The sequence below is a fragment of the Myxine glutinosa genome, chromosome 1 (assembly GCF_964187855.1).
Source record: "Myxine glutinosa chromosome 1, kmMyxGlut1.1, whole genome shotgun sequence".
Classification (NCBI taxonomy): domain Eukaryota; kingdom Metazoa; phylum Chordata; class Myxini; order Myxiniformes; family Myxinidae; genus Myxine; species Myxine glutinosa.
In genome coordinates, this window is record NC_136261.1 from 253,227,106 (window position 1) to 253,253,402 (window position 26,297).

The 26,297-nt window shown below is 43.7% G+C and overlaps 1 protein-coding gene across 3 annotated transcripts in view; it reads left to right on the forward strand.

Annotated features, from left to right (window-relative positions):
- LOC137436439 (C-type lectin domain family 18 member A) overlaps positions 1–26,297 on the forward strand; it is a 133,248-nt gene that overhangs the window by 57,213 nt on the left and 49,738 nt on the right. For 2 of the 3 annotated variants that reach the window (XM_068130239.2, XM_078786018.1), the window contains exons 11-12: positions 1,271–1,362; positions 16,163–16,194. In XM_068130239.2, coding sequence (XP_067986340.2) covers positions 1,271–1,362; positions 16,163–16,194 — 124 coding nt within the window. Of the gene's footprint in view, positions 1–1,270; positions 1,363–16,162; positions 16,689–26,297 lie in introns of those variants that run through there. The other variant, XM_068130235.2, reaches the window with a different exon arrangement.

Genomic DNA, 26,297 nt, shown 5'->3' on the forward strand with positions numbered 1-26,297 from the left:
CTGTTTACACATGATACACTTTTGGAGCATCTGCCTATTATGTGTGCAAAATTGTGGAATCATTAATGAACATTTCCCCGTCCTCCCTTCCCTCACTTAGTCCTATCATCTTACAACCTCCATTCGAGTTTCTTCCCACTATCTCCTACACTCTCCTCTCCTCCCTTCTTTACCATCCTTAATTTTTTTATGGCGTAGCCCATAGGGCAAAGCCATCTAGAACAGTGTTTTTCCGTCTGTATGTATGTCCCCTCAAACGTATACCAATCAGAGCTGAGGATCTGGTCACATGACAGAGTGATGTGATTATCTCTGATGTCATTATGGCGGTACGGCGGCTGACTTCACACTCCGGCATTTTTATTCCAATTTCATTCAGGCCGAACATGTCGTCAAACCTGTCATATATCACAATTGCCATGCTCTACCTTGACGTTTTTCATTCTGTGTGAAACACAAACAAACCGATTGTTAAAATGACCATCAAATATCGAAAGAATCGGCGTTATGTCTCTTCCAACAAAACAGTACATATAGGCCTTAAGCTTCATGCCTCACCTTCGGGCCGTTTTCCGACAAGTTAAGCACAGTTTTCTTAATACAGTAGTGTATCGTTTTAGTGGTATCATTTGCGTAATAGTAGTAATAATAATAATAATATAGTAAATATGACCATAACACTTTAATCCCAATGTTGTGAATACAACATTAGTGGATTGAAACCCTGTATTGTTCATGAATCAATGATAAGCGGTGTACGGTACGAACAACTACGGAAGTAAGGAATTTGCCTCGGTTTTTCGATAGCATGTTATTAACCCAATCCTTGTGGGGTATATATATTACATTAGATCTCCTCTCAGTTCTGTAAGTAAAACTTACCTCACGGATGTCTAGATTCCTCCAAATTTCTTTTTTAATGTTATAAACAGCATTAGCAACTGTTTAAAAAGCTAAACATGTGTGTTTGTGGTTTATAATATTTTACAAGTCCTGCTATGCCGCTGTTAGACTTTTGGTCTTGTTCAATGTTATTCCTTATTATTTTGACCTCCCTCACCCCACACCTTATCCCTTTTAACTTGTTTTTGTGCTTAAAAATGTAAAAATTGTGAAATAAATTGCAACAATTCCTGCCACATTGGAGCATTGATGAAATGTAAAAAATATCATCAACAATAACCACAATACAAACATTTTTCACAAGATTTATCTTTTTGCCAAACATTGCAATATGTCAAAGTTCTGATAAATGTTCCTCTGTGATCAGTTTTGCCAATTGTGTCGAGATGCATGCGGCTTCTGGGTACAACTGGAACGACCAGCAATGCCGAGCTAATAACCGATACATCTGCCAGTTTGGTAAGTCTTATTTATCCCCACGCTTAAAAAAGAAAACTGGGGGATATTGTAACGGCTATGTCTGTCTGTCCGCCTGACCATCCGTCACACAATCAACTCTTAAACGGTTGTACAGAAATTCACCAAACTTGGTAGTTAAAATCACCACATGGCAAGAAGGTACGAGAGCAGTATTTTTTTGGCCACGCCCCCACGGTCCAGGTCAATGTCTGCACCAATTTTTAAACATTAAAAAAAGCATTGTATATGCAATAAACATTAGGGAATGCAGGGAACATGTAACGAATTTTTTGGATGCGATCCCCGATTCATGTCCCATGGGGTGGGGACTGAGGGTAACAGGGCTCAAAACATGTTTTTCTAACTCAAAATTTAATATTGAGTCATTCTTGGTGGAATGTTTTGCCATCTGTAACTTTGCTAGAGGTGGAAAGCATTGTGATTCACGATGGCATGCCTTCAACTTCATCCAAGCTTTTTTAATGGTCACTTTGTTACATGTCATGTAGAGTTAAAACTTTTCTCCACATGCCTGCAGTATCATTAAGATGCTCTTTTGCAAACTCAATGTGAGCTTTTAGATGCGTCTTTTTCAGTAATGGTTTCTTTCTTGCCACCTGTCCATATATTCCATCTTTGTGTAGGGAATGAGATATTGTTGATTGATGAACACTGACCCCCATCTCGGACATAAAGCCTTGCAGATCTTTAAAAGTAATTGTTTGATTTATAATGACATCACAAACCAGTTTCCTGCTTACCCGGATGCTGAGCTTAGAAGGGCGACCTGATCTGGGTAGTGTCTGGGTGGTATGATAAGTCTTACACTTCTTAATGATGGATTTCACCATACTCAAAGGGATAATGAGTGACTTTGAAATCTTCATATAACCCTCTCCTGAATGGTGCTTCTCCATCAATTTATGTCTGACTCTTTTGGAAAGGTCCTTAGTCTTCATGTTTGCCTTGTTGGTTGACCAAGTAAATGAGTTCCACCTTAAAACTCCTTAGATAAGTGAGGGAGATTAATTTTGAAGTTAAACCACTGATTACAGGTAAAACCTATTACATTTATTTTGTAACCTTTCAAACAAATAATTTGCTCCTGAAGTGATTTAGGTTTAATTAGACAAAGGGTTTGAATACTAATGCAACTAAGAATCATGTGATTTTCTCTGTTAATCTAATTTATTCACATTTTATCTGCATTTTTAAAACTTTATCACTTTGGAATAGTTTCTGAAGACTCTTATAGATTAAGTTTGATTTGAAAGCATCATTAAATATTCTCAGGTGGCATAAAAATGTGAAAACTTTGGAGGGGTAAATACTTTTGCAGGCTGCTGTATTGTTTTTGGCCCTATTTCTCAATTGTAAATAATTACTTAGAAATTCGAAAATTATCGTATGCGGATATTCACCAAAATTGAGTCAGTGTGTTCTTGTTACAAACCCAACCTGTCCACCAAGTTTTGACATATTTCCACAAGTTTTTGAAATATCATGCTATATATCGTTTTTGGCCCAATCTCTCAATTGTGAAGAATCACTTGAAAAATTAAAAATTCTCGTATCTGGATCTGGATCTTCACCAAAATCAATTCGCCCTTGTTACACACCCAAACTGTCGAACAAGTTTCATCCGAATCAGTCTATTACTTTTTAAGATATCCTGCTCACAGACAGACAGACAGAGGTGAAAACATAACCTTTGTCCACCTTCAGTGACAGAGGTAACTATACTCTCTAAATGAAGGACCCCTGGCTTAATACCATCTTTATTTTCTTCTTTTTAACTGTAAGATTGTGGCCCCAAGTCCTGGCACTGCCTTTTCTGCTGAAAAAAAAACCTCTGCATTTATTTTTTCTCTCCACCCTTCATTAACTTTAACATCTCTATCACATCTCCTTGTAATCACCTCCTTTTAATGTATTTTTTTTAATGTTGAAGGCTCCAGTCATAGACGATATAGTACAAACAAACTACATCACGCACCAAACCGAAATAGCAACGAATACAGCCCAAGGATTGCAAAAAAGAAAAATACACGATGAAATACCAGCAGATATATAGTGACAACTGGGAGAAAGAGAAAAGAGCAGGGAAATTAAAAAAAAGAGTTGGACAGATTGGGGATAGACAACGAAGGATCACCGAAATGGCTAAGAGGTCAGCTCAACTGAGACAGAGAACGAATCATTATTAATGCCCAAGACCAAGGACACTACACGAATGGCTTTAAGAACATGGCAGGACTGAGTCAATCTGACAAGTGTAGGTTCTGCAAGGTACAGTCGTGGCCAAAAATATTGGCACCCTTGCACTTTTTTCAAATATTAATAACTCACAATTTTCTCCAAAAATAAGTTGAAATTGACAAAAGTATTTTGTATCTACAATTCTTTATTTCACTGTTAATATTACAGAACCTTTGTTTTTGATTCAGAACTTAATATATCCTTTTAAATCGGAAAATAAAAAGAAATGGCATTGTCAAAATTATTGACACCCTCGGCTTAATATTTGGTAGCGCTTTTAAATACCTTTGGACTGCAGTCAAGTGCTTCCTATAGCCATGAATGAGCTTCCTACACCCCTCTACTGGCAGTTTGGCCCATTCGTCTTGTGCAAACTGCTCCGGTTCTCCCAGATTTGAAGGGTGCTTTCTCCCAACTACTGTTTTCAGATCTCCTCACAGGTGTTCAATGGGATTTAGATCTGGACTCATTGCTGGGCACTCCAGAACAGTCCAGCGTTTTGTCTTGAACCATTCCTGGGTGCTTTTTGAAGTGTGTAGGGGTCACTGTCCTGCTGCAAGACCCATGACTTTTGATGGAGACCCAGCTTTCTGACACTGGGTTGAACATTGTGCTCAAAAATACCTTGGTAATCTCCTGATTTCATGATGTCATGCACACATTCAATGCACCCAGTGTCAGAGGCAGCACAGCAACCCTAAATCATCACTGAACCTCCTCCATGCTTAACTGTAGGGTAGGTGTTCTTTTCTTTGAAGCCTTCATTTTGTTTTCTGTAAACAGAGAGATTATGTGCTTTACCAAAAAGCTCTAATTTGGTCTCATCTGTCCACAGGACATTCTCCCAAAAGGATTTTAGCTTGTTCAGGTGTGTTTTGGAAAACTCCAGTCGGGCTTTCTTTTGTCTCTCTCTCAGCAGGGGGGTCCTCCTGGGTCTCCTACCATAGAACCCCCTTTCATTGAGTTGACGACGGATGGTGTGAGTTGAAACCTGTACCTTGTATCTGAAGGTCAGCTTGAATCTGTTTGGCAGTTGATCGAGGTGTTTTCTCCACCATTAAAACAATCCTTCGCTGCAATATTCGATCAAGTTTTCTCTGGTGGCCACGTCCAGGGAGGTTGGCTACAGTGCCATGTGCCTTAAACTTCCTGATAACATTGTGTACAGTGGACACAGGAACATCAAGGTCACTGGAGATGGACTTGTAGCCTTGAGATTGTCCATGCTTGGCTACAATCTTGTGTCTGACCTCCTCAAACAATTCTCTGGTTTTCTTTCTTTTCTCCATGCTCATTGTGGTACACACAGTGACACAAAACAGCAGAACGATTCCTTTTCTCCATTCAAACTGGTTGAATGAGTGATTTTAATATTGCAGGCACCTGCAACTCACCACAGGTGAGTTCAATTCTGAAGTAAAGGAGAATCACCTGCTTGAAATCTAATCATTTCTAACAACTTCGAAAAGGTGCTGTTACGGATTTATGTGAATTGATGTGAATTACTATTCAGGTCTTTGCTTATTAATGTGTAGTCGATTAAAGGTTGTTGTGATTAAAGGGTCAGGAGCCCTTCTGGGGAAAAGGAGACCAGAAACGGAAGAAGAAAAGACACGAGGTCCGGGAGAGGTGGCGATCTTCTTCCTCTTCCTCGCCGAGCTCCGACGTGAGCGGGATCGATATTGAGCAGCGTGGGGGGACGCTGCATTTGAAAGCCCGTCTGGCGAAAGGGGTTACCTGCGCGGGGTAATTACCCCTTTACACGTCAAGTTGCCGTGGGTTCGTGCACGGAACCAAGCGTCCGGCACAGTTTGCCTCACCGTCTACAAGGACGCGTACGGGTCGCACCTTGGGCCTCGCGCGCTGGGCAAGCCGCGCGTTGCTTTGCCCGCTTTGCTTGGCAAGGAGGGGTGCACTGCAGCCGTTGTTCCCGGTACGTGACGTGCACGTTTGGGAGCACGTCAGCCAGGGGTTCGTTCAACCGCCCGTGTGCGGAGAAGCCGACCTACACCTTGGTCTGGAGGGGCCCAGAGACATTGTGAGGGACAGTGACCAAAAGGGGTCGTGAGTGGGGAAAGGGGACACATATATAAGATGGCCATCTTTGTAATATTGATTGTTGATTGTTGATGGTTGTTGATTGCTCGGGAAATATATCATTGATTATTCCGGATCCTTGGTGTGGGGTTTCTTATTGACTGGAATTCATATTGATTGCGTTACGAAAGCGCATAAATAATAGATCTTTCTGGCGGAGTTCCTCTCACGGTCCGGGGGTCACCGAGACCAGGTAGTCACCGGGAGGACCACGTAACAGAATTGGGGGCTCGTCCAAATTACGATTTGCGGATTCGCAATTGGGTCTACGTCCGGGATCTAAAATTGTATAAAATAATAAAATAATATTTTTATTAATTAAAATTTATTAATTAAGTATTAATTGGTAAATTTTTGGGAAATTGGGGGTAAAGTCTTGGGTGAAGGTTAACAGGTGTTAACGATAGGCACCATGGCGTTTGTGGCACAGAACTTTGCGGTAACCCCGAGTGAGGCACAGTTCCGAGCGTTACTAAAGTCGGACCTCTTGAAATTGGCCAAACATTTTAACTTGGAGGTCCGAACTAATTTGAGGAAGGCAGAGTTGCAGACCACGGTGATACAATCTATGGTGGGATTAGGAACATGGGACGAGTTAGCCTGGGAGTGGCTACCCGAAGAACCAGAAGACGTTGAGCTCCGGAAACTGGAGTTGCAATTACGGAGCCAGGAACGGATCAAAGAAGAAGAAAGGAAAGCAGAAAAAGAAAGAGCAGAAGAAGAAAGGAAAGCAGAAAAGGAAAGAGCAGAAGAAGAAAGGAAAGCAGAAGAGAGGAGAGAAGAGAAACAAGCAGAGGAAAGGAGAGTGGAACGAGAACTCCAGGAAAGGTTAGAAGGGAGAAAAGCAGAGGAGAGGAGAGCTGCCAGGGAACTCGAAGCAGAGGAGAGAAAAGCCGAAAGGGAGATGAAGGAACGTGATCTGGCGCTTCAGCAAGAGAATAAATTCAAGGAGCTGGATTTAATGAGAGAACGGGGAGAGGTACCACCCTTGCTGACGGGGTCAAAACCTAGCCAGAACACCTGGGATGTGGGCAGACATGTGAGGCTGGTTCCACCCTTCAGTGAAAAGGAAGTCACTCAATTTTTTCCACACTTTGAGAAAGTGGCTCGACAGTTAAACTGGCTGGAGGAGGCCTGGACCATACTAGTGCAAAGTGTGCTGGTGGGTAAAGCTCAAGAGATTTATTCGGCGCTACCAATGGACCAATGTGCAGATTATGAGGTATTGAAGAAGCACATCCTCAAAGCCTATGAGTTGGTTCCGGAAGCTTACCGGCAAAAATTCAGGAATGCCAGGAAGAGGGAGAGTGAGACCCATGTGGAGTTTGCTAGAGTGAAAGAAAATATGTTTGATCGGTGGTGTGAGTCAAAAGGAGTCAGGAACGACTTCGAAGCATTGCGTGACCTGATGCTGGTGGAGGAATTTCAACAGTGTGTCCACGAGGACATCAAAGTGTACCTGCAGGAAAAGAAAGTACCGAAGTTGTGGGACGCAGCAACCATGGCAGATGATTATGCCTTAACACACCGGATAGGGGTCCATGAACCTAACTCCTCGCCTAGATCTCCGCAGGGGAGGTGTGGAACAGCAGGTGCGGAGAACGACAATACATGGCGGCGGCCTCGAGATGATTATGGGGACAACGCTGATACCCGAACTGTTCGAAATCAGGGGGCTACGGGCCCAAGACAAACTTATTTTTCGGGGGGCCCGAGGCAGACCACGAGTTTTTCCTCCGGGCCGACTTGCGCCTTTTGCAAAAAACCTGGACACTTGATGTCCAGTTGTTACCTCATGAAAAGGGAAAACCCAGAGCGGAGTCCGACTATTACCACTCCGAATGCGATGGCAAGCGTAAGAAATCGCCCACAGAAGAGTTACCAACCATTTATTTATGAGGGGTTGGTCTCACTCAAGGGAGACTTGACTAACCCAAGACCGGTTAGGGTTTTGAGGGACACAGGAGCCCATCAATCCTTAATGCTTGACGGCATTTTGCCATTGTCAAAGAGTACCGCAACTGGTGATAGTGTTCGGTTACAAGGGATCGGTGGCTGTGTTAGTGCCCCACTTCATGTCATCCATTTGGAATCCGATTTGGTGTCAGGACCGGTCACCGTCGGTTTACAAGCCACGCTTCCTGTAGAGGGAGTATCTGTGATTATCGGGAATGATTTGGCCGGGGGGCAAATTTATGGTAACCCGAGGGTGGGTAAAGAGCCCCGCAGGGGAATTAACACCACCCCCGCTCGGGATGGCGACAAAAGTTCCAAGTTATTTGTAGGGGGACTGAACTTCAACACAGAGGAAGAAGTTCTGACCTCTGGCTTCAACAGATATGGGCCGCTGGTGGAAGTGCGGGTGGTAAAAGACAGGGAAACGCAACGGTCAAGAGGGTTCGGCTTTGTCACGTTTGCAAGCACAAGAGACGCCAGGGAGGCAGAGAAGAATTGGAATGGTAAGGATTTGGAGGGTCGGACCATAACAGTAGGGAAGGCATTTCGTAGGCGGCGAGAGGTCTACAGAAGAGGACAACTTCGCAGTAGTTTTGGGGTTGGCAGCAGCCGATATTACTATGGAGGCTCCCAGAGTTACGGCACCTCCCGAAAGAATGAACGTCAGAGCACTGGCCGAGAAGGAGACCGCCAGTCAGGTAACGGCTGGGACGAGGGGTCCCACCATAACTGTTAGGAGTCTGGAGAAGTTGAAGCACTATATATGGGGGAGCCGCTGAGCCGGGGCTCCTACACAGACTAACCGTGAACGCCACGTTCTTAAAGGCGTCCAGGTAGTGAACTTTCCTGCATGGACTAACCGTGAACTCCACGTTCTTAAAGGCGTCCATGTAATGAACTTTCCTCCCCGGACTAACCGTGAACTCCACATTCCTTAAGGCGTCCATGTAGGGAATACTCAGCTGGGCCTCCCGAAAAAGTGCTATCGAGAGGTTTAAATTTGGGGGCTTTGGTCACCACCTCTTAACCGTCATTCAAGAGAAACTAGAAGTGGTTGACGCTTGGTCCAGAGGGAATTAATCTAGGGGATTGTGTGAAATTTTGTTGCTTTATTTTAAAGTGATAACTGTGCCTGGGGGGAACTGATGATTTGGGGGGGGGGGGGGGTGAGTTATCTGGTTTGTTTATCCAAGTTGGCCGGCAAAGAAAGTTTTCGCTGGGTTCTGTTACGTGGTCCCCTCGGTGACTACTTGGTCTCGGTGACCCCCGGACCGGGAGAGGAACTTCGCCAGAAAGTGGTATTATATATATGCGCTTTCGCAACGCAATCCCTATGAATTCCACCCAAGAGAAAACTGATTTTCAATGATATATTTCAAGGGTAATGATACCATACAATTTCAATGATACAATCAAGGATATATTCCCCGAGCAATCCACCATCCACAATTCACACTCAACAATCAATCCCCTAGATGATTAAGATGGCCATCTTACATACGTGTGTCCCCTTTTGTACTCACGACCCCCTTTGGTCTCTGTCCCTCACAATGTCTCTGGGCCCCTCCTGACCAAGATGATGGTCGGCTTCGCCGCACTCGGGCGGTTGAACGAACCCCGGGTGGACGTTTTTCCACTGGGCATGTATCGTACCGGGAACAACGGATGTAGCCCCCTCCTGGCCACGCGAAGCGGGTACTGTAAAGCAGGCAAAAGCCACACGCCGCTTGCAACGCGTGTTAGGCCCCAACGTGCGACCCGTACGCGTCTTTGTAGACGGTGCCGCGAACGGTGCCAGACGCTGGGTCGGTGCACGGCCCCACGGCAGCTTGACGTGTCCACCGGGTAGGTACCCGTCCCGGTAACTCCTCTCGCCAGACGGGCTTGGGAACGCCGCTTGTCCACACGGCTCAATATCGATCCCACCTCCCGTCGGAGCGGGGCGAGGAAGAAGAATTTTCGTCGCTTCTCTCGATCTCGTGTCTTTTCTCCTTCCGTTTCCGGTCTCTTTTTCCAGAAGGGCTCCTGACCCTCCAACCACAACAACCCTTAATCGACTACACACACATTGATAAGCAAAGACCTGAATAGTAATTCACATACATTCCCATAAATATGTAACACTCCCCCCCTTCAAGAAAGAAAGTTTGAACCCAGCGAAAACTTTCTTTGCCGGCCAACTTGGATAAACAAACCAGATAACTCAACCCCCCCTACATTATCAGTTCCCCCCGGGCACAGTTATCACTTAAAAATAAAGCAACAAAATTTCACAAAACCCCCAGAGATTTTCAAAGGTAATTCACTCTGGACAAAGCACCAGCAACGACATTGTCCCTGCCCTTTACATGTTCAATTTCCCGTTGGACTCCTGCCAAGCCAAACTCCATCTCATGACCCTCTGACTTTGACTGTCAGTTTCTTGTGAATGAAGGTTAAGGGGTTGATCAAAGATCCAAAGTTAAGCAACTCGATAGCACTTTTTCCGGGAGGCCAAGCCGAGTATTCACTACATGGATGCCTTTAGGAACGTGGAGTTCACGGTTAGTCCGTGCAGGAAAGTTCTCTACATGGACGCCTTGAGGAACGTGGAGTTCACGGTTAGTCCGTGCATGAAAGTTCACTACATGGACGCCTTTAGGAACGTGGCGTTCACGGTTAATCCGTGTAGGAATCTTGGCTCGGCGGCTCCGCCGCATTCAGTGCTTCAGCTTTTCAGAACTTCCCTAATAATTATGGTGGGACCGCTTGTCACTGTAGTCCCATGAATAGCGGTCTCCTTCTCCGCCACTACTTTGACAATCCTTCCTTCGGGAGCTGCCGTAACTCAGGGAGCCTCCATAATAATATTGATTGCGGCCACCACCAAAACTACCGCCCAGTTGTACTCTCCTGTAGACCTCTCGACGCCTACGAAATGCCTTCCCTACTGTTATGGTCCGACCCTCCAAATCCTTGCCATTCCAATTCTTCTCTGCCTCTCTGGCGTCTTTTGTGCTTGCAAACGTGACAAAGCCGAACCCTCTTGACTGTTGCGTTTCCCTGTCTCTTACCAACTGCACTTCCACCAGCGGCCCATATCTGTTGAAGACAGAGGTCAGAACTTCTTCCTCTGTTTTGAAGTTCAGTCCCCCTACAAATAACTTGGTACTTTTGTCGCCATCCCGAGCTGGTGTGGTGTTATTTTCCCTGCTGGGCTCTTTACCAACCCTCAGGTTACCATAAACTTGACCCCCGGCCAAATCATTCGCGATAACCACAGATACACCCTCTACAGGAAGTGTGGCTTGTAAACCGACGGTGACCGGTCCTGACACCAAATCGGACTCCAAATGGATGACATGAAGTGGAGCACTAACACCGCCCCCGATCCCCTGTAAACGAACACTATCCCCCGTTGCCGTCTCCTCGGACCATGGCAAAATGCCTTCAAGCATTAAAGATTGATGTGCTCCTGTGTCCCTCAATATCCTAACCGGTCTCCGGTTAGTCGAGGCTCCATCCAGTGACACAAACCCCTCTGAAATAAATGGTTGGTAACCCTTTTGATGGCGATTTCTCACAATGGCCATTGCATTTGGAGTCGTAATAGTCGGACTCCGCTCTGGGTCTTCACTTTTCATGCGGTAACAACTGGACATCAAGTGTCCAGGTTTCTTGCAAAAAGCGCAAGTAGGCCCGGAGGAAAAACTCGTGGTCTGCCTCGGGCCCCCCGAAATATAAGTTTGTCTTGGGCCCGCATCCCTCTGATTTCGAACAGGTGGGGTATCCGCGTTGTCCCCATAATCCTCTCGAGGCCGCCGCCATGTATTGTCGTTCTCCGCACCTGCTTTTCCCCACCTCCCCTGCGGAGATCTAGGCGAGGAGTTAGGTTCGTGGACCCCTATTCGGTGGGTTAAGGCATAATCATCTGCCATGGTGGCTGCGTCCCACAACTTTGGTACTTTCTTTTCCTGCAGGTACACTTTGATGTCCTCGTGGACACACTGCTGAAATTCCTCCACCAGGATCAAGTCATGCAATGTTTCGAAGTCTTTCCCGACTCCTTTTGACTCACACCACCGATCAAACATGTTTTCTTTCACTCTGGCAAACTCCACATGGGTCTCACTCTCCCTCTTCCTGGCATTCCTGAATTTTTGCCTGTAAGCTTCCGGAACCAACTCATAGGCTTTGAGGATGTGCTTCTTCAGTACCTCATAATCTGCACATTGGTCCATTGGTAGCGCCGAATAAATCTCTTGAGCTTTTCCCAACAGCACACTTTGCACTAGTATGGTCCAGGCCTCCTCCGGCCAGTTTAATTGTCGAGCCACTTTCTCAAAGTGTGGAAAAAATTTCGCGACTTCCTTTTCACTGAACGGTGGAACCAGCCTCACATGTCTGCCCACATCCCAGGTTTTCTGGTTAGGTGTCGACCCCGTCAGCAAGGGTGGTGCCTCTCCCCGTTCTCTCATTAACTCCAGCTCCTTGAATTTAATTTCCTGCCGAAGCTCCATGTCACGTTCCTTTAATTCCCTTTCTGCTTTTCTCTCCTCTGCTTCGAGTTCCCTTGCAGCTCTCCTCTCCTCTGCTTGTTTCTCTTCTCTCCTCTCCTCTGCTTTCCTTTCTTCTTCTGCTCTTTCCTTTTCTGCTTTCCTTTCTTCTTCTGCTCTTTCCTTTTCTGCTTTCCTTTCTTCTTCTGCTCTTTCCTTTTCTGCTTTCCTTTCTTCTTCTTTTAACCTTTCCTGGCTCCGTAATTGCAACTCCAGTTTCCGGAGCTCAACGTCTTCTGGTTCTTCGGGTAGCCACTCCCAGGCTAACTCGTCCCATGTTCCTAATCCCACCATAGATTGTATCACCGTGGCCTGCAACTCTGCCTTCCTCAAATTAGTTCGGACCTCCAAGTTAAAATGTTTGGCCAATTTCAAGAGGTCCGACTTTAGTAACGCTCGGAACTGTGCCTCACTCGGGGTTACCGCAAAGTTCTGTGCCACAAACGCCATGGTGCCTATCGTTAACCCCTGTTAACCTTCACCCAATACTTTACCCCCAATTTCCCCAAAAATTTACCAATTAATACTTAATTAATAAATTTTAATTAATAAAAATATTATTTTATTATTTTATACAATTTTAGATCCCGGACGAGCCCCCAATTCTGTTACGTGGTCCCCTCGGTGACTACTTGGTCTCGGTGACCCCCGGACCGGGAGAGGAACTTCGCCAGAAAGTGGTATTATATATATGCGCTTTCGCAACGCAATCCCTATGAATTCCACCCAAGAGAAAACTGATTTTCAATGATATATTTCAAGGGTAATGATACCATACAATTTCAATGATACAATCAAGGATATATTCCCCGAGCAATCCACCATCCACAATTCACACTCAACAATCAATCCCCTAGATGATTAAGATGGCCATCTTACATACGTGTGTCCCCTTTTGTACTCACGACCCCCTTTGGTCTCTGTCCCTCACAATGTCTCTGGGCCCCTCCTGACCAAGATGATGGTCGGCTTCGCCGCACTCGGGCGGTTGAACGAACCCCGGGTGGACGTTTTTCCACTGGGCATGTATCGTACCGGGAACAACGGATGCAGCCCCCTCCTGGCCACGCGAAGTGGGTACTGTAAAGCAGGCAAAAGCCACACGCCGCTTGCAACGCGTGTTAGGCCCCAACGTGCGACCCGTACGCGTCTTTGTAGACGGTGCCGCGAACGGTGCCAGACGCTGGGTCAGTGCACGGCCCCACGGCAGCTTGACGTGTCCACCGGGTAGGTACCCGTCCCGGTAACTCCTCTCGCCAGACGGGCTTGGGAACGCCGCTTGTCCACACGGCTCAATATCGATCCCACCTCCCGTCGGAGCGGGGCGAGGAAGAAGAATTTTCGTCGCTTCTCTCGACCTCGTGTCTTTTCTCCTTCCGTTTCCGGTCTCTTTTTCCAGAAGGGCTCCTGACCCTCCAACCACAACAACCCTTAATCGACTACACATTGATAAGCAAAGACCTGAATAGTAATTCACATACATTCCCATAAATATGTAACAGTTCAAACTTTCTTTCTTGAAGGGGGGGAGTGTTACGGATTTATGTGAATTGATGTGAATTACTATTCAGGTCTTTGCTTATTAATGTGTAGTCGATTAAAGGCTGTTGTGATTAAAGGGTCAGGAGCCCTTCTGGGGAAAAGGAGACCGGAAACGGAAGAAGAAAAGACACGAGGTCCGGGAGAGGTGGCGATCTTCTTCCTCTTCCTCGCCGAGCTCCGACGTGAGCAGGATCGATATTGAGCAGCGTGGGGGGACGCTGCGTTTGAAAGCCCGTCTGGCGAAAGGAGTTACCTGCGCGGGGTAATTACCCCTTTACACGTCAAGTTGCCGTGGGTTCGTGCACGGAACCAAGCGTCCGGCACAGTTCGCCTCACCGTCTACAAGGACGCGTACGGGTCGCACCTTGGGCCTCGCGCGCTGGGCAAGCCACGCGTTGCTTTGCCCGCTTTGCTTGGCAAGGAGGGGTGCACTGCAGCCGTTGTTCCCGGTACGTGACGTGCACGTTTGGGAGCACGTCAGCCAGGGGTACGTTCAACCGCCCGTGTGCGGAGAAGCCGACCTACACCTTGGTCTGGAGGGGCCCAGAGACATTGTGAGGGACAGTGACCAAAAGGGGTCGTGACTGGGGAAAGGGGACACATATATAAGATGGCCATCTTTGTAATATTGATTGTTGATTGTTGATGGTTGTTGATTGCTCGGGGAATATATCATTGATTATTCCGGATCCTTGGTGTGGGGTTTCTTATCGACTGGAATTCATATTGATTGCGTTACGAAAGCGCATAAATAATAGATCTTTCTGGCGGAGTTCCTCTCATGGTCCGGGGGTCACCGAGACCAGGTATTCACCGGGAGGACCACGTAACAGTGCCAATAATATTGTCCGGGCCATTTTAGGATTTATGTGTGGAATAAGCTAAGATTTAGTCATTTTTCAGCTTTTTTTTGTTTTGTTCCTCTGCAAACCAAAGAAAGACATTTGTGGATACCAAAATATTTTTAAATTTCAACAATTTTCTGGAAGGAATGATGCATTATCTGAAAAAAGTGCAAGTGTGCCAATATTTTTGGCCACGACTGTAGAAACAGAAAGCACGAGTCACCTCCTATCGGGATGTAAAAAACTCATGTCAGAGCAGCTGTACACCCAAAGGCACAACAAGGTACGTCAAGTAATCCACTGGCACATCTGCAGATATTTCAATATCCCAGTTCCACAAAATTCATGCAAACATGAACCAAAAGCCATCATTGAAAACAAGGACATAATCCTCACATACGATCTGATGACCCCATCCAGTATGAACATATAAAAGAAAGCATTGTGACTGGACATAGTACTCTGGAACAAAAAGGAAAATACAGCATTGCTGATTGAGATATTACCACCCAGCAATTTTGGCCTAAATAATGCAGAAATCAAGAAAATGACCAAATACCAAGTTCTCAACAATGAAGTGAAAAGATCCTGGAAGCTGAAGTGCCAAATTTGTACCAGTAATAATTGGAGCAACAGAAATGATAAGGAAGAACCTTACAGAGATCTTAAAACCATCCCTGGGAACACTACCACAAATGAACTATAGTTGGAGGCTTTGCAGGGTTCAGTGACAATCCTGAAAAGAGCCCTTGGAACAAAACTCTGAGAACAACACAACTTCACAACTTAGCCCATGAATCACGATCCTTCACCGAAGCGGGGGTGGATACTTCAAGTCCTGAGAGGACTCCGTTCCATCTTCTAAAACCCAAATTATGGAGAAAACAACCAACGACACTCATACACACACAATTTTGAGCAGCAATGGAATTTTGCATTTACAACAAAAATGCTGCATTATAAAAACATTTTTAATCCAAACAAAATTGAGTGATTGAGTGTGCACTGGTTCTCATAGTTACTTAAACCATATTATCCAGCGAGGTTCTTCATTGTTAAACGCTCTGTCTTGTAGTTTTGTAATTATGCCGGTTTCAAAATGCTAAAGTTGAAGGTATCTCATGGGTCCTTCATTCAACTCTCAGTGTTACAGCTTTGATGTCTTGATATTTGTGAGTAACTCTTTCATATTTTATATTGCATATTATGCAGCATACGGCAAAGGCCCTCTTGTGTGGATATTCAAGCAACTAAAAATATTACCAAAGCTGAGAAGTTTAGGGATCCTGGTCGTGGGTTGGGTGTGGGGCAGGAAGAGGGTGGCATCACATTCCACATTTCCTGAGAGGGACATGTTATCCCCACCTTATCCTGTCTTTACAAATGTCAGTAGTGATCACATTGTCTTCCTGTATGAACCGTGCTTGCATTTTTTGTAATACAAAAGCAACTTGCTTTGTTTTTAAAATAATTTATTCTTAAATATATATTTTAATCTGTCGACCACAGTTAGCTGCCTTAAATTTGAGAATGAGCTTACAATGGTTGTCCTTTTTATTATTGCAGTTTGGAACAATGGAACATTCTGGCCAAAAAAGGTGGGACATTTTCATCCTCCATCACCATTTCTCTTCAACTAATCATCGTTATTTTCTTGACGGTTATTTATTGTTATTTGGAATTTGTTGTGGATCATTGGCAGCATTACACAGGATTGAAAAGATTGGTATTCAACATTGGTTGAAGAGCAAAATGACTTTATTGTGTCTGGGTTTCTGTGTGCATTTGAATACAAAAAAGGAAGTCTGTGATACTGTATTGCAAAAAACTTTATTTTAATGTTATGTTCAGTTATGTTTTAATGTTATGTTTTAAGCATACACATTTCATGCTTTTGAAGGCTTTGACACATGATGTTGTTTGCAAAAAAAGGTTTTTTTATTGTTTTTACTTCTGAAGTATCTCCAGTGAGCCAAATAGCAAGCTTTCAATGTTTATTGTTGGATATCAGCTGGAGACAATATAGGAGACTAATGTTCGGCCTGAACTGGAAAATATACTTCTTGATTTCAAAATGATCAGAAACATTAATTAATTACTGTTTTATCAGCCTTATTTATGAATCCACTCATTTTGGTTAGTTCATGCCTCATTTGCTCTCATGACATTTTATTGCTGCACATGAACAAAATACATAAATAATTAATAATACTAATAAATAATTAATAATAATACACATGACATTTTAACTAGCTCAATAATACATAATATGTAGTGCTGACCATTTAAAGTTTGTCTGGAAGACTTCCCAACGATGGATGTATGAGGAAACAATCGTGCTTAAATTCTAAATCAGAGAACAAATTTGCAAAACTCAGTTTGGAACAACTTTTAATAAAATTTCTATCAAAAGCTCATTGCGGAGCTTATACTTGAAGGGGAACCCAAACATTCAGACCACCTCAACACTCATATATCCCTTGCTACCTTGTAAAATAGATAGGATGTGTCCTTTTTGGTTCACGAGTTATCAAGTGACCACCATATTCGTCATGTGTGTGCGTCTGTCTGTCCGCAGCATGTCTGTGTGTCTGTGTGTGTGTGTCTGTCTGTCCGCAGCATAACTACCCGATGATATCATCCGATCTTGATGAAACTTTGGTAGGAGGTTGATATCATGATCTAGTTGTGTCCAGCCTAGAGTGGGCGTATTGCGCCCATTGTGGGCGGAGCCACACCCGAAAAAGATGTCTTTTTAGGGGGTAATCGAGTTCAAGCTACATCTTCTCCGAGGGGTTGGGTGGAATCTGACAGGGGTTTCGATATTTGGTTAGGCCAATGTCATGTGTCTAGCCCCACTGAGCTCGATTTTTCATTTTTTCCCCATTTTATTTATTATTATTATTATTTTTTCATTTCATTTTTCACCGAATTTTTGGTATTGTGTAGCTAACTAACCTCATAACTGATTATGTATTATTTTCTATCTCATTTCAAGGTCAGTAACCTTCGTTTTGACATTTCCGGGCCTGGCCTGTACGGGCTTGTTTCGGTTATAGTCTGTCCTTTGTCATTGAATACCGCTCGCTCGTGAACCATCGTCGTCTCCTGACTTGTCTGATTTCTTTTTCTTTTTCCGAGATCTTTTTCCGAACTTACAAAGTAGGTAATTTTGCAATTAAAAGACGAATTATTATTCTTCACGATTAGCCGTGACATCATGTGGTGAAAGCGACCACCACTTATGCATTGTCTACGGAGTAACATGAAGGAACAATTTAAATCGAACGGCAAATAATTTTCGAATTCCTACAAATATGCCAGGTTGATGCATCCCTTGTGATTGTAACCTAGATGGTTTTATGCTACACCAATGGTGGAAAGATCCAAGGATTGCCAGAAATTGGACTAGGTTTGTTCAAAATACCCGAGTGAGGATCGGGCTTTCAAAATGTTTGCTTTGGTGTTCGGAACATTTTTGATTTACAAAACAACAGAGATGGCTAGATCTTGTGGTTTTCCACCACGATTGAGAGAGGTTGCCATCTCCATGATGAGGTGGAAGAAACAGCCATCGCTCAAAACGGTAAGACCATCTCTGCCGAGCTCCCAGCATACGGACATGGGGGATTTGAGTGGTGAATCGAACACATGTTGGCCTGACGGCGACCGATCCCCACCACCCTCCCTACGTCCTACACTGGGTCAGGACATCGACATGGGACAGACACAAAACGACTGTCACACGAATACACTTTTTCTCTATGTAAGTTGCTATTTGAATCAAGGTAACATAATCACATGACGTTACTGGCAAAATCTAAAATCGACACTCAGAGGGATATTTTCGACACTTTATGATTGGCAAAAAAAAAAAAAAAAAAAATTACCCTCCAAATTAAACCGTGATTAATGATTTTCAATTGTTTTCAGAAAAAAATGTGTTTGTCTTCCCCTTTAATGTAGACAATGTTGATAATGTCCAAATACATACATTGCCTTCAGAAAGTATTGTTACGTTTGTGGGGGTAGGCAATACCTTCGTCCAGGTAGAATTGCATAGATAGTGTGCTCCGACTGTCGTGAAGAAGAAGAACTCCCATTAAATAAGTAGGAAATTCGTTTAGACCGCATGTCGTGGAAACGCGTATCTTCGTTCCCATCATGAGGAGTGGGGTTATGTTAATTAGTTAGGGATTATGGGTAATTATTCCCCTGTATGTAATGGCCTCTGTTATTTTTCCTCTGTTCCTTATGACACCAGCAGCACACACACCAAGACAGAAAATCGTGCATTTATAGCACTAAATAAAACCAACCAGAACAAGACATTCAACTACCGCTGGCACTGCCAGCAATCACATCGCAACACAGGCAGGCAGGTCCGGGGGGCCACGCCCCGAAGAGCAGTGATTGGTCCGGAATTTGGTTCAAGCAAGGACTGCTAATATGGCACTCGCTGATAGGAGCAGAGACAGAGACGTCGTGGGATGACGTCAGAGCCTGGAGTACAAAGGAGTTAGAGGGCGGACATTTTCTCTCTTGGCTTGCTCTTTCTCTCTCGAGTCCTGGCTTTTACAACAAACAGTCATGTCCCGACATCTTTCTCTTGGGTTCAGACTTTGATAGAGAATGGTTGAGGCTCTGGACTTCCTCGCGATTTCTGGCTTTGGTGTTGGTATTGGTGAACAAGATCGTGAGGACAAGCGCGGCTGGAGCGACCGAGCAGGCGCAGCCTGTTCACTTCGCGCATGAAGCCAGGAGTGAGCAGACTGTGCGGCGAGGCCTAGTTCCCGCCCACGGGCAGTGCAGCCTGCGGATTCCCGCTCAAGGACGCAGAGGCCTGTGGTGAACCGGGACAATTCCTGACGAGATTCAAGAGCAGCTCGGAGCTAAGTGCCCACAAATTAACGCATTTATTTTCACAGTTATTTTTCCCATTGTTTGTGTTTGAGTCTGTGTGGGGGCGCTCCAGTTAGGACTTTATTTTATCGTGCATCATTTGGTTACCGGCATTTCTTCAATACAGCCGGTATTTTTGTACAGTAAATCCTGTGTCGTTTGAGTTAATTTATCCAGGTGCGAAGACGTTGGGTGGAAGCCGTCCAGGTAAGTTTGTCATCCTCCTTTCCCTCACGTGTGAGGAATACTGTCATTTTTGGATTGAACGCCTTGGAGTAAAGCTCGTTTGGTCATCCGTGTCGCTCTGCGGTGTTCACTACAGGGTAGTCACACGATAGTATTCACACCCCTTGACGTTTTTTTTCACATTTTATTGTGTTAAAGCCTGAATTTAAAATGGATAAATTGAGATTTTTTGTTACTGATCGACACATAACACCCCATAATGTCAAAGTGAAATTGTTTTCGGAATTTTTATGAAATAATTTAAAATGTGAGTGGGATTTTAGCCTGGGATCTGAGATAGGATAGGAGGATGGGATAGGAGGATCACTAATGTCATTGGTTCAGATGGTAACAATAAACAGGCCAACCTGCTTTGAATTTTTGATTCGACCTTCGTCCAGTGTAATTTTGATACTTTTCATCAAACAAATTTGCTCAATACTGTATATCATATATTACCTAAATTATTAGGTTAGCTCTGTAACTTATCATTGCTATATTGGAATAACATTTATATATCAGTATTATAATAAGTAATGTTATTTTGAAGTATTTTTATTTGATGTATATTCTCGTATTTATATACCGTATCTACCAATCAGCTTGAACCTGCTAGTGAAGCTTTTTGACAAAAAGGCTTTAAAAAACTCACTCTATATGAACATTACAACAAACTACAAAGTAGTCACTGCATTTGTCATGCATTATTGCCATTATATGTTCAATCCATTATTCGCTCATTTAGTCACTAATTTACCTAAATTTACTATTTGGAACCAGAATAACGCCACTATTTGTAACCATGTGGGTCTGAGTAAATCTCCCATTGCATGGCTTTAACAAAGAGTGAGGCGGACAATAGTAGCCCAAGGGAATAATTCTATCACGAGATGTTTACCAATGGATATAGCCAGGGTCAGTTTAATTAAGTATGCCGGATGTGCAGGTTATTTTGGGAAAGGAAGCTGTCAGAAGGGTGATTTTACTTTTTTCTGTCATGGAGGACAATGGACATGATGATGTGAATTGCGAAAGATGCTTGCATGGTGTATCAGTGCTTTTCTGTGAGGAGGTGGGAATGTAAAACGACTTTAATTTGAAGGTCAATTCCTGTTTATTTTGCCAATTTTGTCACCGCCTCAATTGCATTCCCATTTGACAGTCTAAAAGAATGCACCCACCACCACCAATTTGATATCTTATCTACTAAATCTTATTTTACATAAATGTAATTGCTTGATCACAACAAAAACGTTATTCATCAAAACTAAGCCTCCTGCTCTCTGCAATAGACTGCTGTTACTGATGGTGTTGTTGCTGTAGGTTGGTGTTGTCATCATCGGCTTCGGTGGTGTTGTTATTGCTGATTGTTGAAAATTTTCCTTTTTTTTTGAATGTTGAAAACGTTTTGAAAGTTGAAAATTCCACACTGTCATATGTGAAAGTGAAAATATGTTTCTGGTTTTTACACAGTTAAAATCCATCAAATGTGGCCTAAATATTTGTATCTGGCCATCTGATAGGAAATAGCTGGGGGTGAAGCATTACAATAAAATATCAAAGTGTCACAATATTTTGGTGACGATAAGACTGGTAATGCAATGTGTTCAGTTTGTGAAACATCAGTTCATTTGCGTGAAACAGGAATGTTACAAAAGCTTACCCATTGATGTTGTCAAATGGTTTCACGTATTTTCGTCTCCTCTGCATAGCAAAATTGTAAGATATGATTGTAATTAGGTTTGGCACAGTGATAATGACATGGGTCTGTATTAGTTTTGTGTCAAAACACCTTCGATTATGTGGTCATATACTTCATGATCGATGCTACACTGAACATCTGAGGCTCTCCTTTTTTATTGCCACTGCCACAAAAATATCCCAAGTTGTTGAACAGCATCCTGAAGATACCTAACTTATATCGCAATTTACATCATCATGTCCATTGTCCTCTCATTCACCGGTCTCTCAATAGTGACCAAGTAAATTGAAGTGGATCCAACGATAAACATAACATATTCTCAAATGGCATTTCAGGCAAAGTATCAAAATTATATGTACCTTATTGTTAGAGGCATATCACATACTGTGTAATCATATCATGACATTTCTTGACAGTTTTTGGCAGTTTCACCAGAAGAGGGTTGCTGGCAGATCTTGTGCGTCCTGTAGGAATATTTGGGGGACAGAGCACAGACAAGCTGGGGGTGCAAGGCCGGAGAGAATTATGCATTATGGATGCTATTGGCATTGCATGTGGTACATGCTTCGAATCATTGGTTGTGCGCATTTCTATCTACACTGTTGCTGATGACTCACCAACAAGTGTGAAACTGGTCTGGCAGTTGAGGGGATAGCATTGAAATTCTCATACATGTGCTACTTGTGAGTGTCTGCAGCTGGAGATGCAGGTAAGGTTTGTAACAGCAAACACCCTGCCTTGTGTAGTCTTTCTTGGTTCCTTTATACAGCTTTCTTTGGCTGGAAGAGCATGGGGGTTAATTTATGGAAATCCTAGCCACCTGTGGTAATTAATTAGGGGATATCTGATTGGTTATTCCCTCCAATTATGGGTGACAGATGTGATTGGTTATATATATTGCTACAGCACCGGAGTTTGCGGCTTACCACAAGGAGGTTATTTGGACCTGCTACCGGACCGAAGCTACCAAGTCACTGATAACTCCATGGCCTGACGGATTGTTAAGCAGCCGTGGACGTCAGTTGGTACAATAAGATCTAACAAGGTCCTCTCGCCTTATTTCCGTGTTACCTGTTGGCGACCTGATGACCCCAGCTAAGGGCCGTGCCCTCAGTATTCACCAGTCTTCCACAGCTACTGTTCCCACTACGGCTGAGCAATCTGTAAGTGAAAGCTGGATAACCTCTACCAAAGCTGTTTCTTCTTCGAAGCTGCAAAACAGTGGGACATGACTACTGGTTATCCACTATGTACACAACATGTCGGATCAATGAAACAAAGGAAAAGAGCAGAGGAGATGGAAAATGCACAACTATTATTTACTTACTAAGTTATCGCTCGCCTCACCACGCGTCGTTACTGAGGAACGGGCTTATTTTAGCTGAGGATAATGACTGTACCTGAGTTGCTGTGTTGTCATGATTCACACTAATCAAGATACAAACAATTATTTTGCACAAATTTATTTGTAGTGTTTGTGATATTACATTTTTATAGGCAATTTAGGTTGAAGATTTAGGTTGAAAATATATAGTAAAATTCAAAAAAGAACCCCTCAGCACATACATATGGGAGGGGTAGGTGCAGACTGGAAGTTTGGGACGATTACACCTCACCAACACGTAATTCAAAACACCTCACCAACATGTAATTCAAAACACCTCACCAACATGTAATTCAAAACACCTCACCACCACATAATTCAAAACACCTCACCACTAAGTAATTTAAAACACCTCACCCCCATGTAATTTAAAATACCTCACCCCCACCTAATTCAAAACACCTCACCCCACGTCATTTAAAACACCTCACGTCATTTTAAACACCTCACCACCACATAATTCAAAACACCTTACCACCATGTAATTCAAAACACCTCACCACCATGTAATTTAAAACACCTCACCCCCATGTAATTTATAACACCTCACCCCCATGTAATTTATAACACCTCACCCCCACCAAATTTAAAACACCTCACCACTATGTAATCCAAAACACCTCACCCCCATGTAATTCAAAATACCTGACCACCATGGAATTCAAAACACCTCACCACTAAATAATTTAAAACACCTTACCACCACATAATTCAAAACACCTTCCCACCATGTAATTCAAAACACCTCACCACCATGTAATTTAAAACACCTCACCACCAAGTAATTCAAAACACCTCATCACCAACTAATTCAAAACACCTCACCACCACATAATTAAAAACACCACACCACCAAGTAATTCAAAACACCTTACCCCCATGTAATTTAAAACACCTCACCCCCATGTAATTTAAAACACCTCACCCCCATGTAATTTAAAGCACCTCACCCCCATGTAATTTAAAACACCTCACCCCCATGTAATTTAAAACACCTCACCCCCATGTAATTTAAAACACCTCACCCCCATGTAATTTAAAACACCTCACCCCCATGTAATTTAAAACACCTCACCCCCATGTAATTTAAAGCACCTCACCCCCATGTAATTTAAAACACCTCACCCCCATGTAATTTATAACACCTCACCCCCACCAAATTTAAAACACCTCACCACCACGTAATCCAAAATACCTCACCCCCATGTAATTCAAAATACCTGACCACCATGGCATTCAAAACACCTCACCACTACATAATTTAAAACACCTTACCACCACATAATTCAAAACACCTTACCACCATGTAATTCAAAACACCTCACCACCATGTAATTTAAAACACCACACCCCCATGTAATTTATAACACCTCACCCCCATGTAATTTATAACACCTCACCCCCACCAAATTTAAAACACCTCACCACTATGTAATCCAAAATACCTCACCCCCATGTAATTCAAAATACCTGACCACCATGGCATTCAAAACACCTCACCACTACATAATTTAAAGCACCTCACCCCCATGTAATTTAAAACACCTCACCCCCATGTAATTTATAACACCTCACCCCCACCAAATTTAAAACACCTCACCACCACGTAATCCAAAACACCTCACCCCCATGTAATTCAAAATACCTGACCACCATGGCATTCAAAACACCTCACCACTACTTAATTTAAAACACCTTACCACCACATAATTCAAAACACCTTACCACCATGTAATTCAAAACACCTCACCACCATGTAATTTAAAACACCTCACCCCCATGTAATTTATAACACCTCACCCCCACCAAATTTAAAACACCTCACCACCACATAATTCAAAACACCTTCCCACCATGTAATTCAAAACACCTCACCACCATGTAATTTAAAACACCTCACCACCAAATAATTCAAAACACCTTCCCACCATGTAATTTAAAACACCACGCCACCAAGTAATTCAAAACACCTCACCATCACGTAATTCCAAACACCTCACCACCACGTGTTTAGAAACACCTCACCACCACGGAAACAAAAGTTTCAGGGAGTAGTTCAGTGACAACAGACAGTGCCCTGCCCAGATATGTAGAAATATAGATAAATGATTGTACCTGAGTTGCTGTTTTGTCATGGTTTACATGAATCCAGTCGTTTACCAGTCGTTCACCCCGTACCTCCTTGTTTAATATCTGTATTCACAAAAAAAAAAAAAAAAAACCCCAAAAAAAAATTTCCTTCCCAGGTCTTATTCGTTTATTTGTTGTTCTTTTAGTTCGTTCGTTCTTCGTTCGCGATCATGCGGTTAGAAATGTATAATCTCTCCCCTGAACAACTATTTTCTCTCATATATTATAACACCCTTTTCTTCTTTTCCTACAAAAGGATGCTTTCGTCTTGCTCACCAAATCTATTCATTCCAAAAAATATATATAATACCATCTCTTACAGTTCCTCCTTTCTACATTCCATAAACTATCCTGAACTCCATCCCTCCTCCAGTGTCCTCAAACGTATTTTTGACTCGAAGGTCTCAAACTCATTTTGCAAAAAATGTTCGTTTCCCATGAATCGTACACTTTTCAAAATCCAATCTCACCCCTCCCCTCCAAATCCTCCCCATCACCCATCCCTTTCAAATCTCCCCCCTTGCCCCTTCCCTCCCCTCCCTCCTAAACTCCTCCCACACCCCTCCCTTCCGAGACTCTCCCTCGCTCCTCCCCTCCTAGACTCCCCTCTCACCCCTCCTCCTCAAAGCATCCTCCCTGCTTCTTCCTCCTTCCAACTTTCACCTTCATCTCCCCAAACCTTCTGCCTTGCTCTTCCCCCTCCTCAAATAACACCTCACTGTGCCTCACCCAATCTCCATCAAACCTTTTGTCCGCCCCATTCTTCCCTTTCTCCAAGCTATTCTGAAATCTCTGACACACCTTCAACAGCTCTCCCTACCTCTTCCTCCTCTTCCACATCTTACCCTACCCCTCCCCCCCCCCCCCCCCTGTTCTGGACCCGATGCTCCCCCTTCCTCTTCATTAACGGTATGGACCTCAAACATCCGGGACCTTCGCTCAAACTTGACTGACCTCTCCATACAGGTTGCTTCTGACAAACCAGATGTGATCTGCTTAACAGAAACTTTCCTCCTTCATGATGTCTCTGATGGCTTGGTATCTCTCCCAGGTTACTCCCTCCTCCGGTATGATAGACCTGAGCCTCGTCCTGGAGGTGGGGTTGCTATCTTTATAAAAAACTCTCTTCCTCACTCGCCCTCCACTGCCCTCTCTCCACCTCACCCCCAGGAATACCTTTGGCTACGGCTTCCCCTTCGCTCCCACCTTTTGTTCATATGTGTGTTGTACCGTCCAACAATCAGCGATGACTCCATCTACATCTCACTGTCTGATAATATGGACCAACTTCTATCTACCCATCCCAACTCTCTCTTCCTCATATGTGGTGATTTCAATTGTCACCATGCCAGTTGGCT